Source organism: Malaclemys terrapin, chromosome 8, assembly GCF_027887155.1.
Source record: "Malaclemys terrapin pileata isolate rMalTer1 chromosome 8, rMalTer1.hap1, whole genome shotgun sequence".
Taxonomy (NCBI): Eukaryota; Metazoa; Chordata; order Testudines; family Emydidae; genus Malaclemys; species Malaclemys terrapin.
In genome coordinates, this window is record NC_071512.1 from 2,313,180 (window position 1) to 2,340,040 (window position 26,861).

The 26,861-nt window shown below is 42.4% G+C and overlaps 1 protein-coding gene across 5 annotated transcripts in view; it reads left to right on the forward strand.

Annotated features, from left to right (window-relative positions):
* The window catches only part of EBF1 (EBF transcription factor 1), a 317,608-nt gene that overhangs the window by 194,318 nt on the left and 96,429 nt on the right, over nucleotides 1-26,861 (forward strand). For 3 of the 5 annotated variants that reach the window (XM_054037974.1, XM_054037975.1, XM_054037978.1), the window contains exons 7-8: nucleotides 2,852-2,933; nucleotides 12,489-12,630. In XM_054037974.1, the coding sequence (XP_053893949.1) occupies nucleotides 2,852-2,933; nucleotides 12,489-12,630 (224 nt within the window). The remainder of the gene's footprint in view (nucleotides 1-2,851; nucleotides 2,934-12,488; nucleotides 12,631-26,861) is intronic. The other 2 variants (XM_054037976.1, XM_054037977.1) reach the window with 1 other exon arrangement.

A 26,861-nucleotide genomic window follows, 5' to 3' on the forward strand; every position in this document is an offset into this window, starting at 1 on the left:
TGTGCGACCCAACTGAAGCGGATCACAGAGATTTGTGCAGAACAGGATGCGAGGTACTCTGCTTGCCAGGAATCAAACCCAGGTCTCTCACGGGTTAGGGCAAAACATGATGCACATGGCCACCGAGCCTGCTTTAGTTGGTGCTTTCTGAGACATTATTCAGCCCATATTTTGGTTTGTCTCTCGGTAGAATAAGAATTCAAGATGGGATAGAGTATTTTATCAGCTGATTTCTTTTTAAAACAAAGTAAGAGAAATTATAAGGGGCAAGCTCTGTGTCTTGAAAATTCCTCTCCAAAATGCTGTGACTTAAAAAAAAAAATTCCTTTCCTGGAGTTTATAGAATTCACCAATTTTGGGGGGTTTGATAGAACGAAATAACTAGGCTTCAATTCTTCGTCAGCTTCTGTGGATGAAAAGGAGAGATGCACCCATGTCACTATGGTACAATTGTGGAGCTTTTGAATTAGACTTTGCAGACCCCAGAGACCAGCTGTTGTATTTCATGTAGGTGTTCGGTGCTTTTGATCTGGCGCCAGCCTATAAAACAAGAGAATGACATAGCTTGTTAAGCAGAGGAAAAGCTTAGAGTTTTGATAAAGAGGGCTCCGTTAAGAGCTTTGCCTATTCTGGGGGGGCTTTTGAGTTGATCACCGTGCGAGCGCGCACACACACACGCCCCCAGTGTTTACGCATGCCATGCAATGTTAACATGATCAATGTTTTCTACATTTGCATGGCACATTTGACTCCATCTTTCAGTGCAGATATTTTTAACTGTTACATCTCCCACCCTCCCTTCCCGGTAATATTTTCCTTTAGGGAAGTTCAAGCCAAAGTGGTCAGCTGCTTGGCTCCTACATTCTGGAAAACTCTGAAGAATTCTCTAGTAAACCCCTGGGGCAGAGCAGACTTTTCCCTAAAGAATAAGCAGTTCTGAGAGACTTTGCCACATAAGGGCCTGTTTGAGGCTCCAGGCACCAGTTGACAGGGACGTCTTTGCCTCCCAACAGATGGCCAGGATTTTTATTTCAGCCAGCAATCTCTTGCAGAGGGGTGGTCTCGCTATTCTGCCAGCATTCCGCATGACAGGGACAGCTTAGGGCAAGGGGATCTGATGTCCGTGCCCTTCATAGCTCACGAGCTAAATGATGGGCTGTTGACAGGAAAGCCATCATCTGAAGTGTAAGATCCTGAACTCTCCCTGCATTTCGTTTTTCTTTGGCGGAATTAATGCCCTATTTGCTTGTCTCTCAAAATCCATTCTGGCACGAGTACAGACCTTCGACTGGTGGCAAGCAGTTGTCTGGATTCAAGATGCCGGGCTTTGTGCTGACAGCTCCTTCTACACAATCGGAGTCAGGCTGTCACAGCTGGCCATTAGAGGCTTAAAAAGACACACACACGACAAATAGCACCAACTTTCGGTTATTGAATATCCAGACCTACTTGATGAGAAAATGCAATGGCTTATCCCCCTCTTTAATTGAGCGTAAACAAACAGCGCCCTTGCCATCCGCCGTTGAAAGTGTCTTATGGCTCCTTATGGTTTTATATCGGTTGGTCTCTTTGGTTTCCTTGAATGAGAGTAGCCCCTTGAAGTTTAAATTTGTCACCACGGCCATTGTCTAATATGATTTTTATAGCGTGAAGAAGCTGGCACAACAGTCAAACAGGCCTCTTTAGGATGCAGTTCCTCAGCGGAGCAGCATCACAGAATACCAACCCGCAAAATGGAGCTATGAAATGTTTCCATGCAACGAGCCCAGTTTTGCCCTTCTTGATTTTGGCATATGCAAATTATGCCACTTAGTGGCCACTGTGGGTTCTCACCGGGGATCAAGATGGATGCTTGAAAAAAATTAACTTTCTGATTTTAAGTAAAACAATAACAAACAATCATCCCCTGATGCCTCATTATAAGTGGAGACAGAGTAAATTAGCCTCTGCCTGGTTAATCAACAGCTCTTGCCCATATAATCATGCTCTGTCTGGTTGTGCCTGGTTTTAAAGCTTGGTGCAGGATTTAATTTTACACAGTTCTCTTTAGTAGAACCCTGGCTGTAGTTTGTTTTGGACAAAAGGCTGATAAACCCTGGCTCGTGAGGAGGGAGCCAGGAATATGAGACCCACTATTATTCATCGACTTGTCTTTATGGGTTTACGGTCCATTGGTGCATAACAGTGAAGAAAATATTTTCAGTAAAATGTTTGCTTTTTTGGGGCTTGAAAAATGCAGTGTCTCTTCTTAAAGCTACATATAGGTCTGGGCAGTCATTTCATTTCTTCCATGAGATCAGCCTTTTAATCAAGACTTCCTCTCACCCCCGCAGTGTTTTGTTCATTCATTTATGCAAATTGTCACGAACCAGCTTTAATTTTGTTGACAAATTTGGTTTAATTGTTGGATCAAGATTCAGATTGCGCGGAACGCTTTAAAATTTTTGCATCAAATTGAGGTTTACACGCTACACATGAACTTGTGAGATGAAACCTCTTATATGCAAAGACGTTTTCTTGGCCAGCATTCTTCTGTTTTCTCTTTGCTGTACTGAAACTGTCTCTTTAACTTCCGTGAAAACAGCATGATTCCGTGACACGAGCCATTTAAAGTGACATAGGGACCAATTCTGCAAACCTGTATGGCTGTGACAAAGCAAAGTCCTTAAGCACGTGTCATTTTTAGCACATGCTGAAGTGCTTTGCTGGTTGGAGGCCATGTGAGAAGTCCTTGTGTGAGTAAGGATTGTTACTTGGAGTAAGGATTCGTTGGATCAGACAAAGGAAAGGGCATGGTGCTACACGCTGCGTGCATCTGAGAGGTTAATGGCAGTGTCTCTTTTCTCTACAGGTTCTTCTTGAAATTTTTTCTCAAATGTAACCAAAACTGCCTAAAAAATGCCGGAAACCCCCGGGACATGCGGAGATTCCAGGTCAGTATGTCATGCTTCCTCCTTTAAAAATAATCAACTGGTGGGGTAGAAATAATTTGACCCAAACTAAGCTGGGAATTAACTGGAAGATGCTGAAATTTACTATACTGATCTCCATTTTTTGGATTCCCAATGATAGCAGAAATTAGTAGGAAGTTCTTGGATTTTCATGCTCTGGGCAAGAGAAGACTTGAAGATGATGCCATCCCCATAGGAAGTAAAACTGTGAAGGGAAGAAACAGAAGTGACCTTGTATTGTTTCTCTGTTGAATCACATGGTTGCTTCTCTCTAGGGTATCCTGCTCTGCCTTAAGACCCAACTGTGCCTTCATGTAAAGATTTTAAGTGAGCAAACAATATTTATTAGTGGGGGAAATCTTGTCACCAAAACAGATATATGGTTATGCTGAAAATCTAAACAAGCTCCCCTTGGGGAGTCATTTGCTGCAGTTTGAAAGATTTTTTTTATTTTTTGAAAGATTGCATTCATTTTATACTGGACCAGTCCTCACTCAGGCAAAACTCCCACTGTCTCTTTCTTCACTAAGGTGTTTTTGGCAAATACTTCTCTACCATTGTAAGCTCCCACCCGTGGAAACATAGGCTGGGCGCGGTGGGGTGAACAGAGCTTCAGCTAGCCACCAATATTTTTCCATTGTGTTGTTTAACCATGCTCAGTACCAGTCTAAAAGATACGTAAGCTCCTTCCTTTTCAGTTTAAACCAAATTTTACCAAAAAATTCCTAGGTTATACAAAAAGTCTTATTCATTTTTTTCTGATTTTCACCCTACTTTTATATCATTCAAATGTATAAAATTAACTGGTTTTATTGGGAAAATACAGTACATTCCCTGAGATAGATGTATTACGATAACACATTAGTCTGTGTGTATATGCAAAACTGCCTGTTGAACTAAGGCTCTATGTTTATTGTGTGTATCTTCTAGACTAATAAACAGGCAGGCAGGCAAGCTCTGAAGTGCGTGCGCATCTGAATGTACTGATGAATCTCATGCCTGCCACGTATACATCTCAAGCTGCTCGCAGATAACTGTTTAAAGATTTTACACAGTAAAACGGGAAGAAAACCAAAATCTGTATCAGAATATGTTTCAGAACACAAGGAAGTATTTGAAAGTTTAAAAAAAAAAAAAAAAAACAGGTGAATAGGATGAAGTTGAGTGTATGTGCTACAAATGGTGTGGCCCAATTATTAAATGTAAATATTTATAGCTTAATAGTTCTAAGTGTACAACAGTAAACTGTTTATTCAAATGAAAAGTTTTATTTGGGGTCTAGAGATATATTGTTTTCTTCAACTCCGAGGTGGCGTGTTTTGAGTTCTGTTTTAGTTCTGCAGCAAACCACATTGATGAATGGAAATCAAAGCATTAATCTATTGAATACTCCCCCGCGCCCTCCCCCCGTCTTTCCGTCCTCCAAAATAAACCCCAGTATTTACCCAGAAAAACTATTAATAGTTTTTGCACTGATTTTCACCTGTTTTTGTTGTTGTGGCTTATGGTAATAAACACTGATAAATCCCCAGGAAAAAATAAATAAAATAAAAACTGAAAACGAAGGGCCATAAGGATATGAAATTAAAAACGTCACTGGCCATGGGAGCATTGTCTACACGAGACCTCCCAATGCTGGAACCAGCCGGGTATTGGCAATGGTGAGAAATGTGTGCCCAAAGGACCCCCCGTGTCATCGTTCAGAGGGTGTTTTGCCTACAAGGGTCGGTAAGGTGGAGAAATGACCCTCCCTCGTTGGGGGCAATGCAGGAGTTTAGTGAAGGCAAGGTCCATGAGGTTTCTTACTCAGGACTGTCCTCAGGGGTTGGGGTTAATCTTCACCCAGAAGCAGCGAGGGGTTTGTCCCGCAATCCATGGGGGTCAGAGAAAGGTAGTTGAGGCTGGAAGTGGGCCAAGGACCATCTGTGCAGAAGCCCAGCATCTGTGAAGCAGTTTAGGGTGCTCTAAGTCCCCTTCCAGCCACCGCAGCACTTAGTTGTAAGTGGTACACATTGTATGAGTGATTTTAATACTCAGTGCCTCTTTCTTTTACTGTATGCATGCTAACAGGTTAATCCCTGTAGTTCCCCACAAGGTAGGTGAGTATAATTTATTCCTGTACAGCTGGGATACAGGAAGGGAAGTGACTTGGCCGAGGTCATGCACCCGGTCAGTGTCAGAACTGGGATTAGAATGCCAGGAGTCCCTGACATCCAGCTGCATGCCCATCCTCTATACCGTGCTGCCACTGGGATCTATTCCCACTTATTAAAATATAGATTCTCCTCTAAGAGGAAAAGTATTCTCCAAGGGTGCTCTCGCCAGTAGGGCAATCTAGCATGAACAGCCAGGTCTGGGGCCTGTCAAAGCACACGGCTCGTGATATGTACGCACTGCCAGTTTCGTACTCCCCCAAGATACGGGCTGATTTTCATATGGTAATGCCTTTGCATGTTCCCTCAGAACAGCAACCAGGAGCCTGTGTAGGTGAGCAGGTAGGGCATAAGAAAGGTGGTTGATCTCTTCACTTGTAAAGACATTCTGTCATGCAAACCCAGCTTCACAGCAGTTGAGCTTTCAGTGTGTAAACAGAGACTGCTTAATTACACAGGTCATGTCAATTAGCGTGACCTTAGCATTTTCAAGAAATTAATCACTTTCAGCAGAGCAAAGCACTGCTCATACATTAATACAGTGAGCTATTAAAGCTTGTAGAAATCCATTAAATGCCAGTGCTTTTTTTTTTTTCTTTTGCAATAGCTGGGTTTTCTTCTTGAACTTGTTGCTCTCGCATTAGACCAACAAACTTCTTACGCTAAAGCGGCTGGTCACTGGAGAGGGTAGAAGACACAGGCTTCATTCTTCACTTCTAGGGGAGAAAAGTATCAAGCAAAACCACAGCGTGGTCGTACAGAGCATCCACCTTTGGCTCACGGGCGCAATCCTGGCCCCCTTGGGTATGTCTGCACTGCAGCTGGTAGCCAGCCCGGGGAGATAGAGGCATTCGCACTAGCACACAGTGTGGCCGTTGCCGCTCTGGCTAGCCACTGAGCTCTGACCCAGGGGTTAGGTGGGCTTGAGAGACTGAATTGCTGCCTGAACTGTAATGTCTACACAGCTATTTGTACCGCGCTACCCGCTCCGGGAGACTCGCGCCCAGCTGCAGTGTAAACCTCCCTTTGAAGTCAATTGACTTCAGTGGGGCTAGGATCTCACCCACTAACTTGAAAGGCTTGGGTCAGAGTGAGGAGATCAAGGCAATTTCAAGTCCTTTTTTTTTTTTTTTTTTTTTTTAAATTATTGGAGATATCCTATCTCCTAGAACTGGAAGGGACCTTGAAAGGTCATTGAGTCCAGCCCCCTGCCTTCACTAGCAGGACCAAGTACTGATTTTGCCCCAGATCCCTAAGTGGCCCCCGAAGGATTGAACTCACAACCCTGGGTTTAGCAGGCCAATGCTCAAACCACTGAGCTATCCCTCCTCCTGTTCATAGCTGGATAGCTGGCGTTTCTGGGAGGGGCCAGATGGTCCCATGTGGCTCTGTTTGTGTGGCTCTCCGCCTTTCCACACAGAAGTGAAGGAGTTTCGTTCACACAACATAACTCCTCCTTCCTTACTTCATGCCACTTTTTTCCATCCTGATCCTGGTATCATCTGGGAACTGGTTCATCTTTGGGGCTGATCTCCATTGTCTGCCTGGAAAAGGCCTCAAGCCCAAGGAGTCATTGGGGATTGCTGGAATGCAGCCATGCTCTGGCCCTGTCTTGCGTTGGGGAACAGGAGGTGGTGGTGGCAAAGTACAGGCCCAGGTACACCAGGCTAATGCCACCTGAGGATGAACTTTGCAGAGTTTCCTTCCTCTTTCTCTCCCTCCCCGGTGGGCTTCACTGTGGAAGGGTCAACTGGAGCCTATCTCATTTAGTCACAAAATGGCTAACAAGTGAAGGGAAGGGGGCGGAGGGTATGCTGGTTTTGGGGAGCTGAGTGTGGAGCCCGAGTCTGCTGACCCAGGCCAGCCGCGGCCAGGCCTCGCGTGTGTAGACGTACCCTAAGTGCTGCTGCAATACAGATAGTAATTCGATGGCATTATGGGGGCGGGTGAGCAGCTTGCTGTGAAGGTGGGGGCAGGGGGAGAGGATGGAGAGTGATGGGAGCGACTGAGACGCAGCTCGGGGAGGGCATCCTGCTGTTCTTACAGCATTTCCTTGGTGGCTGGCACCTGGTGCCATGTACTCCCTGCCACCCTCGGTGGCTGGTGCCCTGTTTTCTCCCTCTTACCCCCTCGGTGGCTGGCACCTGTGTGCTGTCACCCCCTCCCGTCCGTCCGTCCCCCCCAGCTCTAGGCCTCACCCCAGCCTGGCAACTGGCACACATGCTCCTGCCACTCCCCTGGGCTGAGTGTCTCCACAGGGACCCAGGGTGGCTGGATTGGGCTGGGCTGAGGAGTCACATAAGTGACCGCCTCTCCCGGCCGGCTGGAGGCATATACTGTGTGACTCCTGTGTGGTCCCCATACGCTGGCCGCATAACAGAAGCCTGGGAGAAGAGAGCTAATCCTACCTGCTCCCTGGGGTCTGGCCTGCTCCGATGTGCTGCTGCAGCTCCCCCACCCCTGCTTTGGGTTCTGCTCCCTCCTGCCCCCCCTGCATGGGGATGGGATATAGCTGGGTCCCCCTCTTGCCTCTACATCAGCTATATCCACTTCCCTCAATATTCCCATTGTGGGGGCAGTAGCCCCCACTACCCTCTTGGTCTGCTGCCCCGTGGTGGTTCTGTGCCCTAAAAAAACCACACAGAACTAAAACACTTTTTGTCTACTTGTGTAATTAATAAACCCCAGGCAACCTGGGTATTTTGTTGTTGCTGTTGTAATAAAACTGCACACAAGCTGACACATGTCGGGTTTCAATAGGGAGGAAACTTTTGTGGCTGAGTCAGAGCATAAACCCCCCAAACATGCATTTATTATGGAAACCCAGAAAGTCACTAACGCATTACCGCACTGTCTGATGGGCTTAGCACAACCTCCACCTCTTGCAAACTTGTCTTAATGGGATGCTGCCACTCATGTTTGAATGGTAGCCACTTGTGTCCTGCTGCAAATCTGCATAAGAGACAAAAATGATGCTTCACGAATCCCAGATAATGGAGTTAGGACATGCAAGGTTCTCTCCCCAGAGGGATAAGGAGGAGGGGGAGTTTGGAAAACAGCAGTGTGAGCTCTGACCCCAATTCAGCAAGGTATTTAAGCATGTGCCTAACTTCAGGCATGTGAGTAATCTCCCTGAATGCATTGCACATACCTGCTTAACTTTAGGCACAGTCTGAAGTATCTTGTTGAATCAAGGTCTATTTGAGTTACCTGAATCACGGAAACAGACTGCACAAAGCAGTCTCCAACTGGTGATGAAAATAAGGATGTTTCCCATCCCTTTTTGTCATGACATCCATTAGGAAGCTGGAGCAGTGAGATATACCATCAGATTAGTGAATCCCAAAGCCAAAGGCCTAAAGCAAATGGCAGCAAGAGACATCTCAAGCCTGGAAATTATCATCATTGAATTTTTGCAGCCTTTGCCACGAGGTGTCTGGGGTATAAACCAAAATATCAGGGCACTGCCAGGAAAACGGAGAAAATTGAAAACACCAGGAACATGTTATGTATTAATCAGTTAGCAAAGCTTAATGGGCTGTGGCTAAAAATGAGGAGTTATGCGATGCTTAATTTTGATATATTAGGTGATGCACCATAACAAATAAACAGGCCCAGTACTAAACCCGGATAAATAGTTTGATCTCCAACATTCTTGTTTCAGAAGGTTTTTTAACTGACCTCCCAAAAACATTCACAACTGAGCTATTTAATGGCAGGCAGAATACTTTGCAGAGTCATTATATAATATAGCGTGAATGATACTGGTGGCTGGCTGAATAAAGTTGTAAAAGGATGTGGGGGAGGACTCTTCCCCCAGTTTCCCCCAGTGTTGATAGAGGATTTAGATTAAAAATCTACGACGGGTTGAAGCTAAAGCTCAAAATCATTTTCTGTGTTTGCCTGACCCAAATTAAAAATGTGTTTTGTTGACAAAATTTGGAAAGGTTGGAGATTTGGCAGGCCTGGTTGTCCCCATGTTTACATTAATATGTCAGCACCTCATTAATCATTTATTAAACTGTAGTGTTTCTTTTCCCTCCTGCTAAAGCCACTGTTCTGCGGATGTCTCACTGTCCACTCCACATCTAGTTTGATTTCCCCCCCACCCCACACACAATTTTACAATTTCTCCACGATTAGTTTTAGCATGTGCTTGAACTTAAACACATCCTGATAATTTCAAAATCAAAATGAGACAAGGGTTGTATTTTGGATTAAAAATCAAAGTGAACCTTATAAGCCTATATGTGCCCTGAAAAAGTCCCAGTATATCTGTGCAGTGCATAACAAATACACAGTCTATTTTTTCTCTCTACATAGTCATGGCATTAATATTTAGCTAATGTGTGTGTGTGCTAAATCCTTTTTACATTCCTAGCAAAACAGAGTGCTTACATTAATAAAATTGTATATTTTAAGAAATAAGCAGAGCGTGTGTGCTGCTTTTTACAGGTGCACTATGAATAATCATTTTTTTTTAGACAGACACCCAGAATAACCACTTTTTTCTGCATTTCCTGACACTGGAAACAGATTCTCATGGTGATTCCTTTTATAGTTTCTTCTGCTAACGACTCCAAAGAACCACTCCAATGTGGTCTCTGTGCAGTAAATCAAACTCCCTGGTCAAGAGGTAGGAAGGAAGGTACAGTTCAGTAAATCAAAACGTTCCAAAACCTGAGGGAAAAATATTACAAAGGCCTGATCCCGTAACTGACCTTGTTGGATCTACTGTTATGAACAGAGTTACTCCCATGTTAGGAGTTCTTGTGTGAGAGAGGTTACTTACGTGTGCAAGTCTTTGCAGGTTTGGGCCCTAAGCTAGTATTATTTTTAATTTAGGAAGACTTTTAATTCTGGATCCTGGAAACGCACACATGCTTAACTTTAAGCATTTGCTTAACGTAATTGACTTCAATGGGACTACACACATGCTTTAGAGGAAGCATATGCATAAGTATTTGCAGGATTGGGGCCAAGTTGTGGGGGAAATATTTCAAGCTTTTGATGTTCTAGGAAATTCAAATTCTTCTGCTGCTATGATTATTACTATTATTATTATTATTATTAATTTATTTTATTTATTATATTTCTACATCAGCCTAAATGTGCCTGGCACTTTACTGACTAACACAGAAGACTGGTGTAGAAGTCAATGGTGTTCTGACAAGTGACGTCAGCTGAGGATTTGCCCAAAAATCCTTGTCCCAAAGAATTTGCAATGGTTGCAATCTCATTTGTGCTCTCGCAAACTAGGTGCCACTCAGTGTAGGGTCACATTTTAGCGGAAACAGCAAAAACTTGCTTCTGCCCCCCAGGCGCGGAAAGGATAAATTCCATTTGAAATCCTTGTGGAATTTTACATTTTGGCATGTTTTTCTCCACTAGTTTGAATTCAAAAGAATTTACCTACAATATTTGGTGGTGTCTTTTCCCCCCCCCAAATTACTGTCTGAATCCTTTATTCTGTATTTTATAATATGTATTTAAAAAAAAATCCATTGCAGAATGGTGTTCTGATGGACTAGATCAGAAATCCTGACATGCAAACTGTTCTGTTGTGTTCCCCCTTTTAAAGACAAAGGCTTCCTGGCTTGGCTAAAGATGGTTTAGCCACTTGACTTGCTTTGTATTTTTAAGTGTTTAATAGGTGGTGAGAAATAGGTAGAATGGCAAAGTTTTTAGTTTATTTTCTTTATCCAATTCAAGTGATGACATTGAATTGTTGTAAGTGATCCTTCAAGTGTCCCCACCCGAGCAACGCTGAGAGGTAGCCGCTTCCTGGGAGCGTTGAAGCAATGTTTGCCAATCCTTGTAAAGCATTTCACCTCTTCAGAGGCGAAAGCTTCTCAAAACCAAGAACAATTAAAGCAAGAGCCTTTCAGAGCGACTGGGGAATTCAGCAAAATAAATCAGAAATCCTCTGCCCTGGCTCTGGAGGCTCGCCTCATTATAAGAGCAGATCTATTAGCCCCCTTGCCATTGTCTTTCATTTCTCAAGTGAGGTGATTCTAATTAAATTAATCTGCATGTCAATCTATCGGTGATCAATCAAGAGGGCTGAGGTCCCCCTGTGCGGCAGTGTGCTTGCGGCTGACAGGGGCTGATAATGGAGGAAGAAATAAACTGTCGAGCAAAGTTAATTAGTCAACATAATAGGTGGATTAAACGGAGCCGCTGATTGCTGTTTCACATGTCGAAGCATGAGGTGGGAGCTGAAACTGCAATTAACAGACAATTATTATATTTGGTTGTAAGAGGTCGTATGAATAAACATATCTCGGTGGGTTTCAGTTTTTAATCCCTTTCCCTGTTTAATATAAGGAGAAGTGTAGGTCATTTCTTCTTATTGTTTTAGTCAAAGTTCTCTACGGCAACGTGTGCTCTTGGAAAACTGGCAGTCTACCCAGGGCCCTGTCTTCAACTGGAATCAAACCCTGAAATGCTGAACTTCATTAGTGTAGGACATAGGGGTCAGAGCGGGGAACGGGGTAAGAGAAGCAGTGTGTGGTCCTGGAATTATGGTGGGGATCTGAGTGACCTGGGTTCTGCTCCCAGCCAGCTGTATGACCTTGGGCAAGTCACTTTCCCTATTTATGCCTCAGTTTCCCCTCCCACACTTTGTGTCTTACCTATCCAGATTGGAAACTCCTTTGGGCAGGATCCACCTCAGATTGTGTCTGTATAGTGTCTAGGACAGTGGATCCTGGTCTTGGTTGGGATCCCTAGACATGAGCATAACGCAGATGGCAATAAGGGTGACTAGGTCTGTCTTTCTCTGAAGTGGAGACTGTCCCCAGACACACTGAAATGCAGCTCAGAGCGGGAGAATTTGGGATAAGTCCAGATATCCCTGGTGACTGTGGCTAGAAAAAGAGGAGATTGGGGCAGGGAGAGAAAGAGAACACTGCTCTCGTCTCAACTTCACAAAACGTGTTTTTGTTTTCTTTTATTTTGAATCGATTCTCATTTGCAATGTCAACAGCGCTATCTACTTCAGCACAGAAACTGAAGGATAATTTAGGGTGAAACACAGCCGCCCTTGTATTTGCGGGGGGGGGGGGGGGGGGGGGAGGGGGAGAAACCCTTAATAAAGATCTTCTTGTTAAAATGATGGTTAACAGCGTACCTTCTGCCATACAGCTACAAACTCTGCAATTTGACTTAAAGCTGCATCAAAAGGTTTCTCTGCCAAAGACTCACTCATCAATAGCGTCTCTTGTTAGATTTGTACAGCATAAGCACCAGTTATTATGTGAAATAGCGATGAAATTTTCTGCAGCTCCCAGCTGTTATTTATTTAACTGAGTTTATTACAATCTGTGCTCTTTTTTTTTTTAATATATCAAAACGTTGATCCGTTTTGCTCTTGTGCTCGCAGGTTGTGGTGTCGACAACAGTCAACGTGGACGGCCATGTGTTGGCGGTGTCGGACAATATGTTTGTACACAACAATTCCAAGCACGGGCGGAGGGCTCGACGGCTTGATCCCTCGGAAGGTACGCCTTCTTATCTGGAACATGGTAGGCATATCATTTTCGTTGGTTGACATTGCTACTTTAAATGTGGATTTATTTGGTTTCTCTCTCATTTTTCATTTCAAATTGTCCTGCAGTCGTCGAAACAAACTTCCGGGCCAAATTTTTAAGAGATCAGTCTCCAAAAACTGGGTTTGGATTTTCAAAGCAGCAGAACACTAGAGTTTTCAGGGGAGCCTGAGAAAATTCTCATGAAAAATCTGCCCTTTGTTTTACTGAAAAATGTCTACATTTTTGGGATCACCTCCACTCAGCTCCCAAAATTGGGGTCAGGTGTTCAAAATGGCGCAGCTCCCCCTGGCATGTAAAAGAGGTGGGTAGAGTTTCAAAAGCACTTGGCACCCACAATGGGGACCAGATTTCTGGTAGCTGCTGGGTGCTGAGCTCTGTAGAAAATCTGGCTACTACATTAAGTTGTTTTAAATGAGAGTTAAGCTGCTTTGAAAATCTGGACCTAATTAATGTTTTGTTTTTGCTTTGTCCTCTAAATTGGTGACTGCTTCTAAAAATGGAACAAAACAAAACAAAAAGCATAAGGGAATTCCCCCCGGTCCCTTGGGAGAATTGTCCCTTGTCTTTTGAAGTGGGTTATAATCCTGATCACATTAGACACTTGCTCCCATGGACAGTCGTGGGTGTGGAATGCACCCAGTCCCTTGCACTGGTTTGTGCCATAAATGTGTGCCATGGATTGCCTGGGTAATTGGTTATATTCTGCCAAATAGTTAGAAGAAACCAGATAAAATTTGTCTCAAGGAAAGTGAATGCCACTTGGAAAAATGTAAACTGCATACAGTAATACAAATAATAATAATGGGAGAATATATCATTTTCCACCACTCGATGAATTGCTGATGAAAAAGAGTTCTATTCTACTCATTCTTTTGGGCTCCGATCCTGCAAAAATTTAGTCATCTGCTTAACTTTATGCATGTGTGTAGCCATGTTGAAGTCAATGGGACTGCTTGCGTGAGTAAAGTTGAAGGTATGGATAAGTGGTTGCAGAATTGGGGTTGTAGTTCGCACTTACTAACCTAAAATTCTTAGCTCAGCAGCGTTTCTCATTATATAAACATAACTTACATCTGTATTTATTTAACTCTAACTTTTTATGTAGGTCATGAGCCATTTTCAGCTGTGCTTCATCCTATAGAATTTTTTTTCATCCTTGCCAACAACCTAATCTAATAAACAAACCACTGTCATAATGTTTGCTCGATTTTTGTATGGAATGTGCAAACTGCTTTTATTAATTAGCAAGAGGCAGAGCCTTACAAAGGACACGTCACTCTATTCAACCTTGCAATCTTTTTAACATAAACTCTTGTCTTTCAAAACCTGCTTATTTTTTGGCTTTGTTAGAAATAAGCTAGATACACTTTTTTCCAGTGAGGACCTTTGAATACCTACTGGTACCTGTGATTAAGTTTATACTTTTTTTTCCTCATACTTATAATTATTCTTGTCTTCACACATACTGCAATGCTACCTCCTTGTCATGTATCTACCACTCCCACTCGCTAAGTTGCTCTGTGTGCAAAAAGAAGAAAATAATAAAATTATACCTATATTTTCAGGTAACCCTCAGGTCCAGTGGTTGCCATTAAACGTCAACATTTGCCAACAGGCACCACATAATCACCACAATTATCTCCTCTGCTAAATCCTGGGGGGGAGAAGTGATTATCTAATCCAGTCTAATTCTCGGGTACCTCTCGGATGAAATTAGTTGGCCACCGTTGACAAATTCTCATTAATGGTGACCACTGCACTAAAAGATCCCTTCCTTCCTTGAGACATGCCAGACATTTTTTCAGCTAAACCTGTGTCTCCCCCAACCACTGAACTCTACGCATGTTTATGTGCATGGGATGGCAACAAAACTAGCAAGTACTTTTGTTGTACGTTGTCCAAAACATCTGACCGAACTCAAGGGTGGATACATGTTAAATGGGGCGCCTACCCACCAAAGTTTTGAGCACCCACCAAAAACTTAAACCCCACTCCTGGAACAGTCTATAGCTCTCTCCATTGGAATAGGCTTCCCTCATAGTTCCCTCCCCAAAATGTGTCCCTCTTACTCCTACTCCTGGATCCTTGGTCCTAAGGCCTGGGCTGTCTTCCCCAGATTTGTCCATGCAGAATGCCCTTGGCTCTCCCGTCTTCTGTGGGGGTGTTGGGCAAGTGGGGGAGAGGATGATACAGGCCATATCAGGTTTCCAGTCATTAGCTGTGCTGCTCACAGCTACTCTGACCCAGCGCTCTGACTGATCATGAGGTTTGGATTGCAAGAAGTGTACTATCATACCCCTGTGACCCAATGTACCCAGGCGCTTATCTACAGATTTTGAGCCCAAATGCAAATATCTGGTCAGCAAATGATGAATACCTGATGTTGTTTGTGGAGAAGTGGGGGCAGAAGGTGGTGAGGTGGGGCGCTTGCTGGCTGGTTTTCTGAGGCATTATTAACCTTACAATTTTCTTTACAAACCTGTTTTGGCAAATGCTGCTTTTAAACATTGAGTTCCAGTGTGTGTGACACCTAAAAAAGACTTTGGGAGCCGAAAAGCAAAACCGGACAGAAAGTTTTACCTTCTGAGCCACTCAGGAGCCTTGTGTCTCCACACTTGGGGTTTTACCATCTCATTTGCAGGTAGCCTGGATTATTTTTGGGATCTCCAACACAGATCTATATTTATAGCCTGCTGGTCAGACAGTAAAAGGAAAGCTCCTTTTTAGCAACTCATCTCTCTGTACACAAGTAGAAACCAAGATCATGGTTTCACATCCCCACACTATACTCCTTGATCCTGGAGAGTTAATAAGCTAATCTTTCAAATAAATATATCTTTTTTTTCAAAAGGCAGAGGCTAATTATTTCATAAATAGGGTAGGTCACAGTGATTTGTGGTTTGCAATAATTATCACATTTTCACTCACAAATAGTTGAACTCTTGCTTGTTTGATATTTATGGTAAACCATGGGGCTAACATGGTTGACCTTTCTAAATTATACAAATACAGTAAGATGTATAGAGAAGAGCTAATATAGATCAAAATCGGTATAATATATATTGGTTTATAGTTCATCTGAAGGTGTAATTTTAAAAGGAAAACCTTTCCAAAACAATTTAAAGGACTAAACCCAAAAAGGCAGGGAAAAGGAAGGGTATGCAAGAGATAGCATTTAAGCAAGCCTGGAGGGACTCTTTGAGGTTTCTTGGCTCTAGATCTCTGCAGAGTTTCTTGCATAAACTCTTTTACCTTGGTTCAAAGTAATTTTTCAAATCTCTGGGTGTATTTACTTGAATTTAAAGCCAATTGCAGCATCAGTCTCTCTCTTATTTTTCCTCTCTGGCAGAATGCAGTGCCCTCAAAAAATGATCGTGCCGGAGACCCTGTCAGTTTGCATGCTCTAACACTTTATTATCTAATGATCTAATATGCAACAAGGCAAAGAGGGGGTGCTCATCACTCTGACAGGATGCCTAAGAGAAGTGACTAAATTACTTTATGTACCATTAGCGCTAGCAGCTACGGTGAACTCACTGTGAGCGTTTATGCAAATACTCCTGAATACATTCAAGTGGCCTTGTCAGGCAGACGACTGACAAGCAGTTTAAATGCTCTTTTTTTTTTTTTTAAGGGCCAATTTTATTTCTTCTCCCTCCCCATTCCACCCTCCTCCTCCTTCTCCGTGGTGAGATCACTGAGGAATTAGGCTCATTGGTGACTGACTTGGTTCTATGTCAGTCTCACCAGCAGCAGCAGCAACAGAAGAAATATATCATTTTCATGTTTCAGACAAGCTACAGGACTTGATTTCAGAACTGCAGATAGAAGCAAAGACAGCTGTGATGTCTAATGCAATGCCCTGCCACTGTTGTTATATTTCTGATCTTTTTATAGACTGCTTATGAAGCCAGAGACTGCCCTAGCCTTCAAAATATAGTGACTGCACCTATGCAACGTCCTAGTAACTTTAGCGGGACCTTGTGCTGGTGATATTAGTTGCGGGTTTGGAACTTTAGTACGCAACCTCCTCTCTAAAGAGACTGATACAAATTCTCCTCTGCCTTTCTTGAGATACCACCTCTGTTAAATAACCATTTTTTGTTGGTGGCTTAAGGCGGGGTTCCCTGAAATATAACGTTCAAGTGCCTTGTTCTTACAAAACGGCATTTCCAGTTCAAAATCCATCAGCCGCTCAGCAATACAGATACATACCTGCTGACTTTATTCCTGGAGACTTCATACAAGCGTATCTCCCACTGAAGGCTGTAGGAGACCTGAGTGTGAAGGGTTTGCTGAGGCTTTTAATTGGTGTCTTGCTTTCTGTTTTACGTTCACAATATGGTGCCATCTACCCATCTTTATAAATCATTCTGAGAGGACAATCTGTAAGATGAAGCCTCGGTTCTGAAGGCCTTTAAACCTTGTTGTAACTGCCCAGATTGTAAGAACACGATACAGACATAGATGGGCCATTTCATATCTAAAATTTTGCTAGATGTCACTGTCCTATCAATTCATTCCTCCTAAAAGATATTCAGAGATCTGACTTACTGACCTAATTCTTGTGCTGTAGAAAGATGACTTGGCCACAGCACTTAGATCTTCTTTTAACTGGCGTGAACTTGAATGACATGAAGAAACTTCCTGTATCGACTCCATTTTAACCCTTTCACCCCTGCATTCTTTAATACTGCATGCAAAACACACCGCTTGTGTGTATCGTAGTAGTTAAGCGGTTAATATAAAATAGGAGAATGAAATGGAATAAATGCCATGAGGAAAACTTTAATGCGCTGAGCAATGGGGTCATGCTTAAAGAAATGACATTTATCCTTACCCTTAACTGGTTTTAATCCAAAAATTGCTAGTCGAATATGGGGACTAATGCAATGTGTGAAATGGTCCCAGGTTAAATAGGCAAACGTTGGTCTTTGTCTGACTAACCCTTGGGAGGAGGGGCAGCACCTGCTACATCTGAGATATTATTATTTATTATTTATTTGCCAGGAAGTGAAAAATAGAACCACATGTACAGACACTTTTGTTAAGAGTTATATGGTATTAAAATATTCACAGAGATGCCAACATTTGAATGCAGCTTAATAGGGCTTTGCAGAAGGACCTTAAGGCCATAGGGAGTTGAAATAGAGACATGTCTTTTTTGGCCCCACACATACAACCAGGCATACATTGGACTTAGTTTATTATATAAGAAGGCAATATTGAAATATTTAAAATATTAGGATGGTACCTCTTTGATAGAGTATAATTGGCATTCAATATTGTGTTACTTCAACGTTCTAATTTATTTCCTATTAGGAAAGAATACCTAGGATTGTTGGACATCTCCAAGTTTACACAAGGGAGAAAAATTTGACTATAACAACATTGCACAACATGGATATTAATAATAATAAGTAAGCCTTAATATGCTGAAGGGTTGCAAAACTTCAAGCTGGAAATAATTTTCTTTCTGATGTTTGACTTTTGCCAAGTCCCCTTTCTCGTATCGGTTCCCTCATAAATGTGGTGACTCAGAAATTCAGGCAGATTTTTACATAATGGTTTGTTATGTGTGTTTGTAGCTTGACATAACTGGGTGCATGATAGTAACCTCTTCCCTGCCCTGTGGACATATAGGAGCCACATCATCTCAGATGTAAGGGAGTCCTCCACATCTGGATTTAATCCATTAGGTATAGCCAGGTGGAGTTGCAGCCTTCTATCCATTTGGATGGACAAAGTAGGTCGTGAAAATTCAGGTTTTTAGTTTTAGAAAACATGTAGTTCTCCCCCTAAAAACAAATGGCACTCATTCCCAAAGATCCCTGTGCAATCCTAATAAGATTTCTACAGTAAGGGCAATTAACCACTGGAACAACTTACCTAAGGATATCATTGAATCTTCTTCATTTGCACTCAAGTCAAGATGGATGTCTTTCTTAAAAATAACCTCTGTCTGAGCTATATCCTATGGGCTTGATGCAGAAATTATTGGGTGAGGTTCTTTGGCCAGTATTATGCCGGATGTCTGACTAGATTATAATAAAAAGAACAGGAGTACTTGTGGCACCTTAGAGACTAACAAATTTATTAGAGCATAAGCTTTCGTGGGCTACTGCTCACTTCTTCGGATGCATCTGTGGGTAGTAGCTTATGCTCTAATAAATTTGTTAGTCTCTAAGGTGCCACAAGTACTCCTGTTCTTTTTGCAGATACAGACTAACATGGCTGCTACTCTGAAACCTAGATTATAATAGTCCCTTCTGGCCTTAAAATATATGATCAATCAAGTAGTAGTAGCAGTAGAACCCGATTTCCGCAACTCCAGTTTCTGGATCACTAAATTCTGTCAACCAAATTTTGTCCCACTGAGCTGCACTAATGAATTTCTGCTAATGCAGAGCCTCGAACCTCCACAAGAGCAAAGGGGCTCTTTTCAGGATAGGAGCTCTGCTTCTTTGTGCTTTCAGAGCTCCACGGGAACTAGGGGAGAGAGCAAGAGAGCGGGCTTCCTCAAGGCCAGGCGTCTCAAACAGGAGTTCATAAAACTCTCTGTGTATCTAGGTTATTATATTGATGTCCGTTGCCAGTCTTGGAGAAGCTGGCAACTTAGGAGCAGTATCTTCAACTTTATGAAGGTTTTGGGAATTCTCCAAGACCTTTATGGAATCAGAGCACGATTACAGAAAAACCTTAGCTGCTGTGTTTGGCTGAACTTTCATAGCTACCGGTACATTACTACATTCAGTAGCACTCAAGCAGGCAATGAATATTCATAGGTAATGAGCATTCGTTACATGTCAATTTGCTTTGCTGGCTGCCATGTCACCAGTACAATGGCATCATGGGGGGATAAGAATGACACTAGGATGCGTCCCTGAATGGTGGTGAAGTTTGCCAGACATTCCCTTTCTCACATGTCCCAAAATGTGCACACCAGGCAATTGCAAAGCCATACATTATTATACCAGAATTAATATTTAATTCCAAAGATTTACCAAGCAGACAAATGCCTCCATTCGCTATCTGTCAATTAGAAAAACACCCTGGCTGCTGTTGCTCTAGTAGAAAGAGGGTTCTTTCCCAATCGCCTGGGGGAAGTAGGGTTCGGCGGTGTGTACTGTGATAGGAAATAAAGGCCAAGAACTTCTAAAGTGACTGCAGATTTTGGATGCCCCTCTGGAGGCAACTCAGAGGAGCCTGATTATCAGAGACTGGGTGCTCAGCACTTTGGGAATATCAGCCCAGTTCAAGGTGTCTCAGGCGGGGCACCCCGAAACCGATGCACCTCAAATCATGAGTTACTTTTGAAAATCTTAGCCAGAGGATCCCTTTCAAGTTAATGGCAAAACTCTCATTGATTTCAGTGAGGGGAAAATCAGGGTTAAAAGCTTAGTATTGATGAAATTTTATTTCCAATTTGTTGGTTTTTTTAAAAAAAAAAATTATTATTTTAAAACGTCACCAATAAAGAAATCCTCCATTTTCCCTGCAAAGCTTGAGGATGACTTCAACTAAAACAGTTTCCTGGAGCTATGTGAGCAGATAGATCAACATCAGGAGTTCTCCCCTAATATCTGTTGTTGGGACTGCAGAATGTTTCCGCTGCCAAATGGATATTTGACAGAGCTCCTCCAAAAACAATGAAATGAGTCAACAGCATGAGCCAGGAAACTGATGCAGAAAATAGCACCCAATGGGTTGGTGTGAGCCACTGAAATCCAAATTGCAATCTCAATGCTTATGAAGCAGACTATTAGTACTATAAACGAGGACAGGTTTTGTCTATGGGCCTAATCTGGAGTGCACTGAAGTCAGTGAAAAGACTCCAATTGACTTCAGTTGGCTATGGATTGAGCATATATATGCATTACACTTATGTATGTAATGTGCCATGTAACCAAATGCATGGGCTATACAATAATATTGACACTACTATACTTATGCACTGTAGTTGTAGCCATGTCAGTCCCAGGATATTAGAGAGACAAGGCGGATGAGGTAATAGCTTTTATTGAACCAATTTCTGTTGGTGAGAGAGACACGCTTTCGAGCCACACAGAGCTCTTCTTGTATCTCACTCATCTCATCTCCCTACTATGTTGCATCGTTATGCATTGTAATATCATACTTAAAGTTTCAAAAAGTGCAAAAGTGGTGGAGAAATATGTTGGGACATTTTGCTCATGAATGTTGATCTGATGACTTCAGGCCTCTGAGATGGTGATTCTCCAGGAAAGTTCAGGTTAGATTCCCTGTCCAGAGTTTTAAACATAAGAAAATGTAGCAGCAGCAGTAGGAATACAATAAGAATAAAATGTCCTTGAAATGTCCACGCGAGGAGAAGTAGACGTGGTAGAGCAGCAATCTTTGGGGGGCAAGGAGAGAGGCTGAGAGAAAGGGGGCGTGATTCTGAGTTCACCCCTGTTTTGTTTGTGTTGTAACACCGTTATTTTCAATAGCATTTCCTATAGTTTCTGTAGTTTCCAGTAACAATTCCTATAGTTAAGAATGTGCTTAAATGCTTTGCTGAATAAGGATGGGCTGCTAAATCAGGATCCATGTGGTTGTTTCATTTGATAATTTAGAACATTTTCTTTTTCAATTTTTCAACACAGGATTTTGAAGGCACCAGTGGTAGGAAGGTGCCTCATTGACTTTCAATGGGAATTGTGTTGGGCGCCTCGCTTCCCTTTGTGCTTTTGAAAATCCTCCACAGAATCAGTTTTTCCTAGGACGCTGTGCAGGAGCATATAACAGGGAGTAACCTCATTCAGCTGATTCCTGTCATCAATATTTCCACTGACATCCATGGGTCTAGTTGTTTGGGCAGGATTTGGCCCATTCAGACCGTTCTCAGGATTGTATCTTTGTTGACTTCGAGATGCTGGGTCTATATTGATATAGTTTATCATTAAAGCACAACAAATAGTTCACCACCAATAGTTTCTTTGATGAAGTGGTGTGCCGAATCTTCATTTATTCACTCTAATTTAAGGTTTTGCGTGCCAGTCATACCTTTTAACGTTTTTAGAAGGTCTCTTTCTATAAGTCTATAATATAGAACTAAACTATTGTTGTATGTAAAGTAAATAAGGTTTTAAAAATGTTTAAGAAGCTTCATTTAAAATTAAATTAAAATGCAGAGCCCCCCGGACCGGTGGCCAGGACCCGGGCAGTGTGAGTGCCACTGAAAATCAGCTCGCCTGCCGCCTTTGGTACACGCGTGCCATAGGTTGCCTACCCTTGGCCTAGCACAACGTGGCCCTGGCCCTTGATTGGTGCCCCTGGTGCTACTACAGTTTAAATAAATGAATAAAGTCGTATTATTTTATTAGTATTTTATCAGCTGCATTGAAAGAGCAACTTCTCTAAGCATTTCTAGGCCTGGGTCCAAAGCATTCGCTCTTCAGATTTTCAGAATGCTGGTTTTATGTGGTGTCAGTGCTGGACAGATACTACCAAGTATAAATGTGTTTTTATGCCTGTGTTTTTGCAAGTAAAACCTAAATTATGGGAAAGAGGTACTTGACCCTTCCATTTACTGTAGTACAAAGAACAGAGGCAGGAACATTCTGAAAGACAAGGGTCTCTCAGTCTTTGGGATGGAACGAGGTCTTCTTCCTTAAATGCAGTTCAGGTTCTGTTGCCTGCATTACTGTCCCACTGCCATAGCAAACATGGGCTGAGCATTATTTGTTTTCCTGCACCAAACCATCATAATAATTATTAATAATATCAATTGAATCATTGTTTATTTTTCTTTTCCACTCCCCCGCCCCCTTTATTCATTAGCCTGTAGTGTTTTTCTGGCTAGGAAAGCAGTTGAGTTAAGCCATCTGACTACTTGGGCTGCTTTTCTTATGAAACAGCCAGTTTCTCTACCTACTCCCTTGGCCCAGAGCCTGGACACCTGAGGCCATCCTTCGGACCCAGATCTCTCAGTTGGCAACTCAGTGTAATCTGTCACTGAGCCGGCCTGAGCTGAATTTTTGCATATGTTGAACATGCATCCTTGCTGCATCTGGCAGGCTGCAACAATGAATGCAAAAGCCTGTGTCTTTAATAGGTAGCTGATCAAAGCAAAAAGCAACATGAATGGAAATAAAGGTATTTTTTTTACAGTTTTCTTTTTTCTTGGCCTGTGACGAGACTGAGACAGTAATAATAGGCATCTGCACGGTTTTCTTTCTTTCTTTCTTTCTTTCTTTCTTTCTTTCTTTCTTTCTTTCTTTCTTTCTAAATCTTGAATATTTAACCATGATATCTTCAAAGTGAAAATATATCATACATTCCAATACGGTGATAGATTTCAAAGATGAAGAGCCATGCTACTTAATGGTGAGTCATGCCTTCATTTCTAAATTTATAGCAGTATTATGATTTAATGAATTGAACAAATCCCAGAACAACAACAGAAATCCTTTTTTTGTTTAAATTTTGATACTGCGTACTTCGTTCTTTAGAAGAAGAAGAATAAAACCAAGATGTTTCTTTAGTGGTAAATTGTCAAGCTAACTTCATCCCATATTACTAATCGTGAGTGTGTGTGTTTAAACAGCTGCTTTTGGTAAGGCTACTGGACATAGGCTAAAAATTCGTATTCTGCTAGGCACAGGCAAACCTCTGAGAACAGATGGAGCAGAGTGCAGCACAAAGGCCTAATCCTATCAGGATGATTCCTGTATGGCCATCTGGATAAGCCGGCGCACAACCTCAGCGCCTGTTAAAAATACAACTTAGGCCAAGATTAACGTCACAGATTTTCCACTAGACTTGTTCATATTTGACTTTATGATTCTCCAGAAAATTGCATTAGAGTACATCATCTGATTTGTAAGAGAAATCGGAAAAGGGATAAGAACTCTTAGGGTACTTGAATTTTCCTTAGCATAACTGGACTTCAGTTCCCGCCCTCCTCCCCTCTCTCCCACAATTGCTTTGTGTTTCTACGTGGATTGTTCAGTTTTTGAAAGATGATTTCCTCAGCCTCTTTTGTGGACAGTTCTTAACCAGAAGAATTGGGCTAAAAGTTAATTTTGGTCAGGAAACCCATTTTTCCAAGAAGAAAGGAATGATTCATTTATTGTACAATCAGAGGCAAATAAACGTCTGATCGTTACAATAAATATCAAAATCAGCTGTATGAATAATTCATTTCAGATTTGTTTAAATAGATTTGTTTTTTTCTTTTCTTTTTGCAGTAGGGTAAGTGACAGAAAAACTAATCTGATGTTAATGTTTGATTTAGAATTAGAATGGCACACATTTCTATATTTTTGCTTGGCTGTGAGGGCATTATTGGAAAATTTGTGTCAGCAGCTATGCTTCCTGAATTTGAAGAGTTAAGACTGTATTTGCATGTAGAATAGCTTTTAGATATTGCAAAATAATGTTATTGAACAATTCTTTCCAGTGTGGCTATAAAACTACATACTTGCGTCCCTCAAAATGTCAAGATTTTATACTGTTGAGCAATTAAAGTAGATCTTGTATCACTGAACTTTCTCACTCTTTCAGAACCCAGGAAACATTTGCTTTCCTAGAGCCAGATTTATACTTTCTCCAAAGTTCTACTGAAACCTGAGTTTGTGTTCTCTTCCGAACTGGAAGAATTACACTAAGAACATCTCTCCCCAGAAATTGGGGAAGACAGAAATGTGATTTTTCTTCTGCAATTATATTACAAATGATTGATTTAGAAATGCTCGATCCCTTGTTCTAGGTCCTGATTCAGCAAATCACTTAAATACATGCTTAAATTTAAGCACATGGATTGTCTGATGAATCAGGGCCTTAATTAGCACCATTCAAGGGCCACTCATTTAAATTCACCCGCGGTCTGGGTTGAGCAAGATATGCAGCTAGACTGAAGTACTTCTAGGGTTGAATTAGATCACACTTTTCAAACCTTCATTTTCAGCGTAGGTCTTGTCTCCATACAAGAATTGCCCTGACTTAACTAATTTAAAAAAGCAATGTAAATTAATGCAAGCTTTTATGTGGACACACTTACTGGTTTAAAATAGGTTATATTGGTGTAGCATGTGCCTGCAACTTTACCAATGGAGCTAAACAGATATAAGCTAATTGAAACCAGTATGAAAGTCCACACCGAGTTTTTCACTGGTTTAATGAAATTGGTTTAAAAGAACACACATTCAGTGCATCTTTGTGCGTGCACCGGGCCTTAGCCAAGTGGATAGTACTTGCATTTTCCTGTTCTTCAATTTCTTGTTCTTAAGGGACAAACTGTGTCCTTGCTTATTTTAGGAACTCTCCAGTGGGATGCGGGCAGGGAGAATACAGTGCTGTACAAGTGAGTGGAGATGCTGCACGGCATTCAGCCTGCCCAGGGCAGTGCATGCAGATGGCCTCTGGGAATGCTAGGGGAGCATGCTGTTGGGTGTTCATTGCACCAGCTGGTGAACACTCGAGAGTTTGCAACCAGTCATGGAGTGGCGGCTATTCCAACAGTCTGGTAGGCCATGCAGCGGTGGTACTGGCGGATGCTTCTGGGTGCACTGGTCTCCACTAAAGACTCTGGGCAGTGCTGGTGTCAGCATTCTGCCTCAGGGGAACACCTAAGTCCCATTTTCAAATGTGAAAGTCGATGGAACTTTGGCTCCTCTGGGCCAAATTTCCAAAGGTATTTAAGCACTCAAAGATGCAGATAGCCAATGAGTGGGATTTTCAAAAACACCTGGAAGCCAGCTCCTTAAAAATACGTATGCGTCTATCTGCCTCTTTCGGTGCCCACGTCCGCCTAAGGCACCACTGAATTTTCAAAGCCACTGTTCAGTCGCCGCATAACCCTGCCGGGACCTGAGTCCCCTGGCACATACGTTTATATCAGCTGGCACTTGTAAAGCACTTACATGTGGATGAGCTGTTCAGAACCCTAACTCAAATCAATGCCCTGGAAGCCCCAAAATGGGATTCTCAAACTATGCAGGGGAATGCCTATCTGGCCAGCATGGTCTAATCTTGAAGGCATGCTCACCTATTACCTGCCAGCCCCTCCCCGCCCCCCCCCAATCAGGAGGGTTGGAGGCAGGCCACCAATAGATGGAAGGGCAGCAGAGCACCTCCACAAAAGACAGCTGGGGCACGTCTGGCCTCTTTGCTCCCCAATGCACTCATGCTGAAGCAGCCAACGTTGAGAACTGCCGAGGAAGGGATTGAGTGGAATGCACAGGACCATTTTCGTCCCTCTAATTTTAATCTTTGAAGTGTGCTGTTGTAGTCTAGCTATGGAACCCTGGGTAAGGAGGAGGTGTATTATATCTTTCATTATTTAATGCTGTCTTTTTCATTCAGTGCAATTATGTGTCTTAACTGCTGGCCAAAACCAGAAAGCTCTAGAAATAGGGTTTAGGTTAAAGGAATCCTCCAGGAAGGAGAAACACAGAGGAGTCAGCAAAGTGTAATTTCATTAGCTGAAGCTTCAGTAAAGATAAGAAAAGGAAACATTGGTTTTAAGTATTGATTGTAGCGGGAATATTACACCGGGGATTTGCATTCCCAATTTCCATTAAAATTAATGGGAACTGGCCATCCAAAATCTTAGGCAGCTATGAAACTCTCAGCTAAAACCTTTAATTCCACTATTAAACCAAACCAAAACCCAACCCACAAGCATGGCATGAGTCCTATATTGTTTGACAACGATGATTACGCCCAGTGTTTGTGTCACAAAGGTCCAGCGGGAGCTACCGTTTTCAGAGTGGTGTGAATCGCTAAAACTCATGTATTATAATTCTCAAATCCAGAGATGCCTAAACCAGGGGGTGGGGAATATCGCAGCCTCCTGCATGTGTTGTATAAAGCTACATGAGTAATCTCTTCAAGAGGGAAACCTCTGTTACCCTGTTTCCTGCATAGCAGCTGCTTATTGTCAGAACTGAATAGGGAAGGGAGCAGACCATACTGCCATAGAGGAAGGCAGGAAAATCATCATTTTACTAAGATAAACAGCAAATACGTTGTTTAGATTTGGAGGGAAGATTTAATGCTATGGGTACAATATGTGAAACACACTGTCACATTCTCTTTCCTTCAAGTGTCTATGACTAACTCTTTAGACACTTACTTACGGGGTGACTCGGCAGCCCTTACGTATGTGGCTAGGCTCAGTAAAGTCAGTGGATCAAATGCAACTGTTTTCAAGTCTCCTTGGTGAAAAGCAAGTGGGATTT